Source organism: Sphaeramia orbicularis, chromosome 1, assembly GCF_902148855.1.
Source record: "Sphaeramia orbicularis chromosome 1, fSphaOr1.1, whole genome shotgun sequence".
NCBI lineage: Eukaryota > Metazoa > Chordata > Actinopteri > Kurtiformes > Apogonidae > Sphaeramia > Sphaeramia orbicularis.
The window spans coordinates 24,626,287-24,639,413 of NC_043957.1; the positions used below are offsets into that span (position 1 = coordinate 24,626,287).

At 35.9% G+C, this 13,127-nt stretch overlaps 1 protein-coding gene across 1 annotated transcript; it reads left to right on the forward strand.

Annotated features, from left to right (window-relative positions):
- The first annotated feature begins 266 nt into the window (after positions 1-266).
- Positions 267-4,824, forward strand: LOC115426385 (uncharacterized). Its single transcript, XM_030144475.1, has 4 exons — positions 267-353; positions 846-879; positions 1,062-1,177; positions 3,310-4,824. Exons 3-4 carry the CDS (start codon positions 1,062-1,064, stop codon positions 4,184-4,186), a joined length of 993 nt encoding a protein of 330 aa, XP_030000335.1. The 5' UTR covers positions 267-353; positions 846-879; the 3' UTR covers positions 4,187-4,824.
- The last annotated feature ends 8,303 nt before the right edge of the window (positions 4,825-13,127 follow it).

A 13,127-nucleotide genomic window follows, 5' to 3' on the forward strand; every position in this document is an offset into this window, starting at 1 on the left:
TTTATGTGTAAAAAGAACTAATAGCAGAGCATATACATTAATAAATAGAGGTGATCAAGACAATATAGTAATTGCCATGTACACTAGTAATAATAAAATAAATTCAATTCAAGTATTGCTTAAAAAGGAGTGGGAAGAAGAAACTTTATTAAATTATTTGAGATGGTATACACCCCCTGTTCCTTACATTTGACAGACATATCCACCTAAAGCTGTGAAGGGGTTTGGCTTGTGGTTTTCTGGGCTTCTATAAAAATTATGTGGTTTGTATGTTCACAACAGCAACATCAGTCCAAACACAGAAGGACACAGAGAAGAAGAACTGGAGAACCTGATGATGCTTTAGACAGCAGGTAAACCAACCAAAGTTAGATAGATAAAGGACAGTCATTATTTTGATTTTAATAATAATATCAAAATAAATATTGATCCATCACCTGACCGGCATGTTATTGTTTTATATGTATTATACCTATTTTAAGCAATTGTGTTTCCCTGCATTCATTATTGATTTAGTTGTGTATATTCCATAACTTGCACTTGTTTTTCTTAATGTGCTCTTAAATGTTATTTTTACTAACTACTTATTGTCAGATGTGCCAGTTATTTATGTTTTAATGGTGTAATCTTGTAATTGTGTTCTGTATTTGCTGCTATCTATTTTGGCCAAGACTCATTTGTAATACAGGCGCTTTATCTCAATGGGATTTTTTTCTTGGTAAAATGAAGGAAAATGATAAAATAATAATGATAATGACTGTATAATAAGTTTTTTTTGCTGGCTGCTTATCAGGATTTCTAAGACGCAGCTTTAAGATGAATGTTTTTTTGTGCTTGTCTTCTAGAAATCAGTAGACTCTTTAGAATACCAATGTGAAGGTGAGTTAATAACTTGTCACTATAGTAAAATCAGATTTGTAAAAAAAATTTAAATAATAAAAATATTATCAGTCATTTTGCTGAAATGATTAAAGTGCAAATACAGATGTACGGCAGAGACCTGATTTATGTTTTATATTTTCCTGTTTCTGTACATGGCAATTATCCACATTCCTTTACAGATGACTGGCCTGTGGTGGAAGACTACGCTGCTGGTCTTCTTCTTGTCCAGTGGAAACACTTGGGCTGCTGTAGACCAGACCTGGCTCACAAGTGTCGCTCAGGCCATCAAGAATGAGTGAGTCACCAGAGACAGATGTTCTGTATGGTGGCCGACAAGGGCCAAATACATTGCAACAGCTCAATGCGTCTCATTTAGAGAAAACAGCTGCAACTACAGAAACGATGCAAACTCACAAACTCAAACACAAGTCTGAACGAGGTACAAAAAGAGGAATGTGGTGCAAATGAAAAAAATGCACGACAAGACTCAAAAACAAATGCGTAATCATCAAATGCTCTGCAAATAAAGAGACTATGCAAACCAAGAAAACATCTGCAAACGAAAAACGCTGCATAACCAGTTACTACAACAGATGTGCTCCAAACCTGCAACCATCCAATGATTATAGACAACAGACTAATGTCAGATATAATCAAATAGGATGGAGAGAGAGACGGAGAACAGCTGACTGACAGTGTTTCAAACAACAGTGGGAACAAATTTAAGTTACGGCATAGTGCGGTCATGTGACTTTTATTTGATTCTATTTGACACTAGTCTGTTGTCTATAAACACTGGCTGGATGCAGGTTTGGAGCACTTCAGTTGTAGTGACTGGTTATGCAGCGTTTTTCGTTTGCAGATGTTTTCTTGGTTTGCATCGTTTCCTTATTTCCACAGCACTTAATGATTATGCATGTGTTTTGGTGTCTTGTGGTGCATTTTTTTCATTTGCACCACGTTCCTCTCTTTGTACCTCATTTAGACTTGTGTTTGTATCGTTTCTGTACTTGCAGCAGTTTCCTCTAACTGAGACGCATTGGGCCGTTGCAAAGTGTTAGGCCCTCTTTGGCCACCGTGGTTCTGCACCTTGGTGGTGACACTACATTTTTGCCTCTAGCAGCTACTGCAATTTTAGCACTTCTCCATTTAAACCAGAACTGTTGTTTATCTATGACTTTAAAAAAAAAATTGTCTATAAACTGTTGAAATGACTACAATTTAAAGTCAGTTCTGTGTGGTACCACTTGTTTTTCTTCAGGAACATGAGGCAAACAAACACAAAATTAAACTGAACCAAAAAGTTCCCCTACATTAATATTTGAGTTTAATTGTCCAGAGTTTTCTCATGTTCATGTGACACAAAGGGAAAATGTAAATTTGAAGGGTGGACCTAGATTTATGACAACATAGAAATGTTACAGCCAGTTGTGAAATAGTCAAAACTATGTAAAGGTGTGTCTGAATGTTAAACATTGACTTTTAGGGCAGCAGATAAACTTTAGAAATTAACAAGATTAATAACACTAAAAATACTACTGCTACTACTACTACTACTAGTACTACTACTACTACAACTACTACTACTACTACTACTACTACTACTACTACTACTACTAATAATAATAATAATAATAATAAATAATAACAACAATAATAACAATAATAATGATAATAATAAATTGAATTTCTAAAGCATTTTTCATTCAAAAGAATCTCAAAGTGTAACAGCAAAAAAGAAAAGGAAAACAACTGGTTTAAAAAAAAAAAAAGTATACTAAAATATAATTAAATATCCTGAAAATATATTTAGAAATCATAAGTTTTCACTGGTGGGTGGAAGAGTAGATGTCAATTTGATGTTTTTTTTTTTTTTTTTTTTTTTTTGGGGGGGGGTTAAGTCAAGAGCATTTTCACTGAGAAACCTTACTAAAAGATAATTCAGTGCACAACATTTTTTATGAGATAATATGACTTTAAGCTTTTGTTGAAAGCTGAAAATACTTATGTGTATGATGTGTATTATATTATTTTAATGAACTTTCAACTTCTTTCTGAACATTTTTACAATAATATATTATTACATTTATATTATTTTAGGGCTTCTGGTAGATTATGTTTTGTTAACTATTTATTTATTTATTTATTTATTTCCCTGTTGTGGGATCAATACATTTTTTTGTGTGTGTTTTTTATTTTATTGTGTTTGTGTTTATCCGTTTGCTTTTTAATGTGGACAATGAGTCTTAAATAAAGCTTATCTATCTATCTATCTATCTATCTATCTATCTATCTAGCTAGCTAGCTAGCTAGCTAGCTATCCGTCCGTCCGTCCGTCTATAATTGGGTGCTATTGATTTTTATTATAATATTGTATTTTCTTTATATCACATAAAAATCAAATCTAATGCATTTATTTTTTGGCAGGTATGCACCAGACGACACCTTCAGTTTGGCTGTAAACATCCCAGAGAACCAAGACCCAAATGATCTCCAGCCCATCTTTCAGGATGATCCGGTCGACAAAGTGAGAGAAAGCGTGTCACAGGGTCAGGTGTATCAGGGCACGAGGGTGGTCGCAGCAGGGACCCTATCATCTGTTTTTGACAATATACAACACCTCAAACAGAGTAGCTGGGGTAATGTCCTCGTCATCTATTCCGAACAATCTCCATGTGGTCCTCAGTGTTCTAGCACAAATCAAGATGGAATCACTGCTAAGATTAATGATGTTATTCAGAATTGGAGTAGTTATGCATTTGTGTTTTCTAAAGCCCTTGATAATTCTGCTGCTGACATTCCCCAAGCAGCAGAATCCTTTAAAAACCTACAAATTTCTCAACTTGGCCTCGACAATGTATTCCGCTGTTATAAACCTGATGATGCTCCTTTTCAATGCACTAGCTGTAATTTGGATGGAAACGTTACACCCTCTTGTGTTGCAAATGTAGCCCCGTCAAATCCAGAGATGAATGGGAATGATGTAGCAAACACAGGCCAACTATCACAGACAGGCAGTGGGAAATACGCAGCAGGAGGTGCAGTGATCACTAGAGGCAGCAAAGTAAGAGAAGGACGCAAGCAAAGAAAAGGGAAAAATGGTGTAAGACAGTCTAAAGCAAAACGAGGACGCAAGGGAAAAGGTAGAAAAGGGAGGAAGGGCAAGGGACGAGGGAAAGGTAGAAAAGGGAGGAAGGGCAAGAGACGAGGAAAAGGTAGAAAAGGCAAGAATAAGACATGGGGTAAGCGTAAAAGAGGTGGAAAACGCAAAAAATGGGGCAAGCGCAGAGGCCTTGACTTTTAATAGAACCTGTGCAGACCACAGCAGCCAAACGAACCACTTTGACACAAAATAATGCTCTATGCTACATAAAACAATGCATTGCTTGTTGTCGTTTTTTTAGATTTTAGATTTAGATTCAACTTTATTGTCATTACACATAAACAAATACATGGTATCAAAATGCAGCTTGGCATCTAACCAGAAGTGCAATCAGCGGGAAGTTCAGCATGTACAGCATGTACATAAATATTCAGGATAAAATTATTGGGTTCTTATAAGTATATTCTACAGATCATAATAAACAGATTATGCACATATTATACAGGTGGATAATGGACATAATATACAAAAACAGATTCCGTTTTTGTCCCTTTTTGTAGATTCTCCTGTCTATATGAGTCAAAAAGTTCTCAGACAAATATTAAAGACAAAGACTTGGTCAAAGACAGCTCTGGCAGTTCTACAAAGAAGGAATCTACTGATGGAAACATATGTAGCAAATGTGTTTAGACTCTAATGAAGCTTATGTCGAAAAATAATTTTGTTATTTTGATAAATATATTCATGGTAGTTCTCGGTTCAACTGGACTGGTTTAGCTCTTATGAAAACGTTTTGTCTCTCATCCAAGAGTCGAAATGTTTTCAAAAGAGCTAAACCAGTCCAGTTGAACTGAGTAGAACTACCAAGAAGACCAATGACTTGGGCAAATGAGAACCTAAACAGATATTTTGATAAATAAACTTTTTACTACATTTGTCTGAGAACTTTTTGACTCTCCCTTGTACATCTCTTGATTTCTTCATCCATATTAAAACCCTGTTTTGATGCTGTTACACTGGAAAAATGCCCCTCTAAAAACAAGTAAAACAAAAATTAGCACAAGATATTTTTACTTGAATTAAGAAAAAAAAAAAAAAAAACTGCCAAGGGAACAAGTGAAAATTATCTTGGTAACATTTCTTGAAATAAGATTTTCAAGATCTATTGTCTTAAAATAAGTTCTTATATCTTACTGAAATGTTACTCTTTAGGTAATTATGTTGTATTTTAAGTGTGATGAGATATTTTGACTAGAAATGAGAAAAAGTTAAAAGTTGCAGTTGGTAAGATTTAGATTTTTTTCCAGTGTAAAAAGGTTTTTCAGGTTGGGTACATTCCGTACTGTTTGCATTGCTCCATTTAAAGGCATAGTATATAATGTGTTAACAAATCTTTTTTTGCTGTTTCTTATTAAAGCTTTGTCAAGCATTCAATCTGCTCTGTCTGTGTTATTTCTGGAGAAACCCTGTCATTTAATTATTTGTTTTTTATTCTGTATCTGCATTATAATACTATGAGTATGTTGCAAGTGTGTTTTTGCTGCTTATCATTATACAAAACAAATTCTAACAAAGACATACGCCACATTTCTACAAGGTGGAACTGGCTTAACTCGATTGAAGTATCAGATTTCCTGGAGACCGTCTCCATTACAGGATACTACCGACTATAGAGTACCTGGATATCATAGAGACGCGAAACTCAGAGAACTGCCGTTAAATATATTAATAGATAGATGTGGGTTTGTAGCAGAATTTATCTGCATCAGAGTACAAATTCTCCAAGACTCAGATGTGTGATATTGAGTAAATTTTACAAGTAAGATAATCATGGAACTTCCTAAACCCCTGTATGCAATGAGAGCTTTTGCACAAATTGATGGTTAAATATGGTGACATCTTTGGTAGTGGCAGATAAACAGTAGCTCTACGTTGCACTGTGAGGGAGGTCAACAGACAGTCACTGACCTGGACACCTTTGTAGTAAAAATGTGCACACAACAGTTGTTTAAGAAATGTATGAAAACAAAACCAATAGGAATTCAGATGTATGATTATTTTACAGCAGTTTTTTGTGCGTGTACATTTTTGCCATGAAAGCGTCCAGAGGCTGCAAAATACATCTACAGAGTATAAAAGACATGTAAAAGTAAAAGACACTGGATTTCAAAAATATAACTAAAAGTAAGTTCATGCCAAAATGATCACCAAATAAAAAAAAAAAATTGTACAAAAAAAAAAGTACAAAAATGTCTGAGGACGACATAAAGGTTACAGGGAGGATCAAGTATGTCATATTATAGTGTAACATATCGTATTGTATTGTTGTAGTACAGCCTGCATTCATTGAGAACTGTGTGTTTTTACTGTCTCTTTCTAAAACACTGACTAAAGCCAACAGAAAGGAGACTTCACAGTGGTGCAGTGCTTCCTCCTATAACTGACAGCTGATTTGTGACTGTACGCTACCTGTCACTCAATGTCACATGACTAGACTCCACCCTTTATCGAACCATCAAAGTATTAAGCTGTCAAAATGGAGAGGAGTTTCAAAGAAGTAATAATGACACTGGTCATTTACAGAAACTACAGTTAAATAGATGAAGTTCAAATACAGTCACGGTACAGTGCATTGGATAAAGGTCTCCACTAGATGGCGACATGTAAATTGAAGGCTGTGGAGTAAATTCACACACTGAGGGTAAGGGTAACATCTCAAAACCTCCATTAGCACAGGAAACAGTATCTCCAGAATTAATCAACCTGGAGAAACAAGATGATGTTTCTCTCTGAACTTTCTGTCCATTCATGAACCAGATGTAGTTGTGATGAACCAGTGAGACGACAGCTGCTATCACAGCTCAGCTCTACTGGAACACAGTGAATACATCTGCTCGGTGATGTAAAAAAATGCAATGGTCACTTTGATAAATTACTTTATATTTTATTGTGATGTTGAACAATGAAGCACTTTACGGTATTTCCACATTCACTATAGAGTCGATAGTATTTGTGTCTGCAGCGTTCATGCAGATAACTGGCTTTGGAAGTATTTGAAAAGCTGTTGTGAAATTGACAGCTGAATTACATACAACATAAACTCAAACCTCCTATCGTACTAGTATTTATTTTAACTCAAAAAAGAGAACGGCAACAACTGAGGTTAACTATGCTTCTGTGTGTTTTATACTCCCTCACAGTTCGGATGTGAATGGTAAAAGGACTGCACTTGCATTTTATACTCCTTCATGGTGCCCAAAGCGCTTTACAAGGCCTCACATCCACCCATACTAGTAGGTGGCACTGCACTGCCAGGTTCAGTGCCTTGCCCAAGGACACTTAGACATGTGGACAGTCGGAGCCAAGATTCAAACCGCTGACCTTTGGTCATTGGACAAATCAGTCTACCAACTGAGCCACACTCCCATCAGTTCTGATGTGAAGCCTGAAGCTGGTGGATTCTTCCATTATTTATGCGCAAGGAAGTAATGAAAACATTTCTCAGAACACCTTGTAAAACACGTCTGTCTGAATTTTTTTTTTTATAAATAGAAACAAAGAGCTGAATTGTCTGGCTGTGATGAACAAGAGAAAATGAAACAAACCAGCTTGACAAGAGGAGTGGTACATTCCAGTTATGCGTCCTCCATCCAGTTACGTGAAATGAATGTCATTCATTTTTGTATCCTTTGACAGCAAGGCAGTTATATGAAATGGATTCAACAGTTTTAATAAGTAGCCTTAGGGGTAATGCAATAGTACTATTTTTACAGTTATTCTCCACATTATCTTGTATGCATACTCTAATATTTAATCTGACCCCATTTAGCTTTGATTATGGCAGACACCCACTCTGGCATTGTAGCTTATGAAATGACACAACATTTATTTTGGTCCAAATTAACCCATAAAGACCCAAACAGCCACTGGCAACCAAAACCATCTACTGATCTAAACTGTTTAATACCTGTTGATCCATTAATTTTACCAATATATATAAGTGCTTGGTGTAAAATGTAGTTTGTCATCTTTTCATGGTCATCAGATATGACCCATTTGGACATTCAGAGGCTCCGTAGTGAACATGGAAACACTGTCATCTTCTACAACATTGATTCACCAGTAAAACCCATGGAGTTGGACCAATGACAGTGGATGGAGACACTGTTTTTTTTTTACATTCAGTTAATGATAGATTTGCTGAAAAACTCACTTTTTCTTCAGTTTTTCTGTGTTTCTGATATAATAACACTAAACTTTAATCTGAGCTTTTATGAACATCTAGATGATCAGTACTTTAATATTACAATAAATGGTGATAAACCATTTAAGAAAGGTTAAATAGAGAGAAAATTCATTTGGGAATTGATTATGAAAAAGTAGCACATCGTCTTTATGGATTAATTTTAGTAAAATATTTGACTTTCATGGAAACATTAAGAGGATAAAATGATAAACGGTGATAAATAACTTAAGAAAGGTGAGCTGTAGAGAAAACAAATATCTGGAAGTTGCCACAAATACAGTTCTAGGTTATTAAGGGTTAAAGAAAGCATAAACTGCAAGGAGGTATGACAAGGAGGAGGACAGATGTAAAAAAAAAAGTAGATGTGTATCAATGAAAAAAAAAAAAGCTATAAATAAATAAATAAATAAATAAATAAATAAATAAATACACACACACACATATATATATATATATATATATATATATATATATATATATATATATATATATATATATATATATATATGTGTGTGTATATATATACATACATATATATATATATACATATATACATATACATATATATATATATATATATATATATGCAAAACACAGAAACAACTGAGGAAGTGTAGCTTTTTTGATGAGACTCCCTCAGTGAGTAAATATGTAATGTCACAGCAGCAGATTTATCCATAGTCACATTTACTTCTGGTCCAGATGAAGACAGAACACTGTGTAAAGTCTTTCTCCTCACATCCCAAAGATTCTCAATGGGGCTCAGGTCTGGATTCTGTGGTGTCCAGTCCATGCATGTAAACGATGCCTGATGTTTCTTGAATCACTCTTAAACAGTCTGATCCTGATGAATCCTGGTGTTATCATCTTGGAATATATCTGTGTCATCAGTGAAGAAAAAAAGCCACTGATGTTAACACGTGGTCATTCACTATATTCAGTCTCAGCTGACCTCATTTTATGGACAGAAAACATGAATGATTCTAGACCTGACCAACTGAACCAATCCCAGATCACAACACTGCCCCCACAAGCTTTGACTGTAGGCACTAGGCATGATGGGTAATCATTTCATCCACCTCTCTTCATCACTCTGGAACAGGGTCAGTCTGGACTCAACAGACTGCATGACCTTTATCCATTGAAACTCAGTTCAATTTTTATGCTCTCAAGTAAATCCAAACCTTTTCTCTGCACTAAACTTCACTGATAAGCAGTTTTCTCATGGTTATGTAGCTGTTGAGTCCCAGTATCTTCAATTCTCTTCACTTTGTAGAAAATTAACCTAACACAAGTTGTATCTTTGAGGTTAAAGTTCATCACAAATCATCAACAGCAAGAGATATTCAAAACAGCCACACAAAAAAATAATACCAGTGGAAAAATTAAAAAAAAAAATCTGTGTACACAATGGTATAGTGCAGATGACTCCTCAGTATAGACTCAGGTAGAATGCACACCTGAAATGAAAGTATACTGTATGTTATGCTCAGTGTTAAGCCTTATACAATTAATTTCAGTACAGATTAGACAATATCTGACCTTAAATGTAATTTGTAACATATTTTGTTAGGGTTAGGGTTAGTGTTTACCCAAAGTGATTATGTATATAACAGAGTTAGAACACTTGCTGTATTGCCACCTTGCAGACTTCTTCCACGTCTGGAATAAGTGGTTGTATCTAAAGGTAAAATGTGATGTCATTACAATTGTACATGTTCATTCACAAGAAAAGAGTGAAAGAAAAAGAAAATGGTTGGGTGGGTGGGTGGACGGATGGATGGATGATTGGGTGGGCGGATGAATGGATGGATGGATGGATGAACGGATGGATGAACGGATGGATGAACGGATGGACGGATGGATGGAGCTGAGCCTTTTGTTTCTGTGCTCTTTCACCTTTTATGAAAGCCCCTTCTGTGAACAATGAAAACACCATTTCTGCACGCATTGTCCTGAAAGAGGTTGAAACCTGAGACAGATGCTATAATCTTCCTGGAACATACAAGCAATGTCAAGTACGCATCAACAGAATGACATGGCAAGAATGAACATGATAAACAGGTTGAGCAGAACATTTCTAGTAAAGGCTAAATAGACTGCCAAGGTCTGGGAAGATCTGTGGTTTTGTTCAGCTAGGCACAAGTAAGGTGGAACAACAACAGCTGTGACATCAAAACAATTATGGCCCACAATTGGTTTGAGAACATGTACATCATGTTGAATTATTGTTATGCTGATATGTCAAATATTGGTTAATTCAGGTTTTACACATACATGCATTTTATAGAGATACAATGCAATATTTATTCACTGAAAGCATTAAAATTGCACAACATTGTTTATTTGAAGACTGCACAGATAATGTATAAAGCACAAAATCACCTCAAAACTGTGTTCAAATGTTGACTGATGTTAACCCTCAAAGACACAAAAAGCTGCCAACAAGTCAGTGGATGGAGACACTTGTTTCTATGTTCATATAATAATAAATTTAGCTTAAAAAGTCCCTTTGGCTTCAGTTTTCTCTGTTTTGATATAATAACCTTTGAATTTACTCAGAGTTTTATGAGTATCCACATGGCTACCTGGCGACCAAAACCAGCGACTGATCTAGACTGTTTAATACCTGTTGATCCATTAATCCTATAAATACATGGATGGATGGATGGATGGATGGATGGATGGATGGATGGATGGATTGGTGTAAAATGCAGTTTGTCATCTTTTCATGGTCATCAGATATGACCCATTTGGACGTTCAGAGGCTCCATAATGAATGTGGAAACACCGTCATCTTCTACAGCATTGATTCACCAGTAAAACACATGGAGTTGGATCAATGACAGTGGATGGACACACTGGTTTTTACATTCAGTTAATGATAGATTTGCTGAACAAGTCACTTTTTCTACTCTTTCTCTGTTTCTGATATAATAACGCTCAACGTTAATCTGCTCTTTTATGCACATCTAGATGATCAGTGAATTAAATGCAGGAAAATACCTGGTTTTCACTGAAAAAAAGTAAAATACAGAGTTTGATATTATAATAAATGGTGATAAATCACTTAAGAAAGGTTAAAAAGTAGCACATTGTCTTCATGGGTTAATTATAAGAAAATACTTAACTTTTATGGAAAAATGAAGAGGTGATCAATACTCTTGATTGATTGATCAAAAATGATCAATACTGATGACTTAAGAAAGGTGAGCTGTAGAGAAAATAAATATCTGGAAATCAGCACAAATACAGTTCTAGGTTATTAAGGGTTAAAGAAAGCATGAACTGAAAAGAAGTATGACAAGGAGGAGGACAGATATGAAAAAGCACATCAACCATGCAATCTATCAAACTTTACTGATATAGCAATTTTCATGCAAACAGAGTGCAACACAAAGTGCTTCACACAATAATAACAATAACATAAGAAAAGACTTTGTAGTGGTAATGACTCAAATAAGAAGAACCTTCATAAGAAAAAGGGGAGCTGAGAGAGCATTAGCACCAGGGGCAGAATAAAAACTCAAAACAGAAAGCAATTTTAAACTAGAAGCACTTGGAGAGCGCAGACCTCCACCAAGGCTGATCAGTGGGCCCCCCCGTGGGCCCCCCCACCCCCGATCACCACCAAAATTTAATCATTTGTTCCTTGTGCCAGTATCAACATTTCCTGAAATTTTTATCCAAATCAAAGGCACAGTAGGCCAGAAAGTAAGGGCACCCCCATTTTTTATATAAATTGAGATCAAATCCGCCTTCTGGATCAGATCCGGATCAGCCTTTGAAATGTGATAGAGGACCCCATTGTCAATTCCTGAGTTAAATTTCATGAGTTTTGGTCAATAATTAAGCGAGATATTGGGAAACGAAAATTTTGGCCCCATTTACCACAATGCTAACGAAAATTTCAAAGTGATCCAGAATCCAGGATTTCTTCCGGATCACCCCCAAAAGTTAATCATTTCTTCCTTATCCCATTTCCAACAAACCCTGAAAATTTCATCAAAATCTGTCCATAACTTTTTGAGTTATGTTGAACACTAACGGACAGACAAACAAACAGACAGACAAACAAACCCTGGCAAAAACATAACCTCCTTGGCGGAGGTAATCAACCAATAAATAAGTAAAGAAGTAAGTTAAAAATAAGATAAAATAAAATGAATAAGTAACAAAATAGAAGAATATGCCAGCTACAAAACAGATTAATAAAAGTAAATGAATTGATAAACACACAATAATTATAGTACATACAAAATGAATAAAGGGATAAATAACTAGAAGCACTCGGAGAGCGCAGACCTCCGCCAAGGCTGATCAGTGGCCCCCCCCGTGGTCCCCCCCATGCACAAGGAGGTTATGTTTTTGCCAGGGTTTGTTTGCCTGTCTGTTTGTTTGTTTGTCTGTCCGTTAGTGTGCAACATAACTCAAAAAGTTATGGACAGATTTTGATGAAATTTTCTGGTCTGCGCCCCCCCCCCCCCCCCCCCCCCCCCGTGGGCACCCCCACCCCCGATCACCACCAAAATTTAATCATTTCTTCCTTATCCCATTTCCAACAAACCCTGAAAATTTCATCAAAATCTGTCCATAACTTTTTGAGTTATGTTGCACACTAACGGACAGACAAACAAACAAACCCTGGCAAAAACATAACCTCCTTGGCGGAGGTAATTAAAAGCCAAGCTAAAGAGGTAGGTTTTGAGTTGGCTTTTAAAAACATCAACACCCTCTGTGGCCCTCAGGTCTTCAGGCAGGCTCTTCCACAGTCATGGACCATAATAATGAAATGATACCTCACCGTGGGTTTTTGTTCTGTCTATCAATGAAAAGCGTATGCATGCGGAACAGAGGAACATTGAGGAAGTGTAGCTTTTTTGATAAGACAGTCCC

Bases quoted from the DNA above. Each gene is read 5' to 3' on its own strand.
- LOC115426385 (XM_030144475.1), top strand. From the start codon at position 1,062: ATGACTGGCCTGTGGTGGAAGACTACGCTGCTGGTCTTCTTCTTGTCC. The intron at 1,178-3,309 runs GTGAGTCACCAG...ATTTTTTGGCAG, and splicing joins GCTCAGGCCATCAAGAATGA to GTATGCACCAGACGACACCT.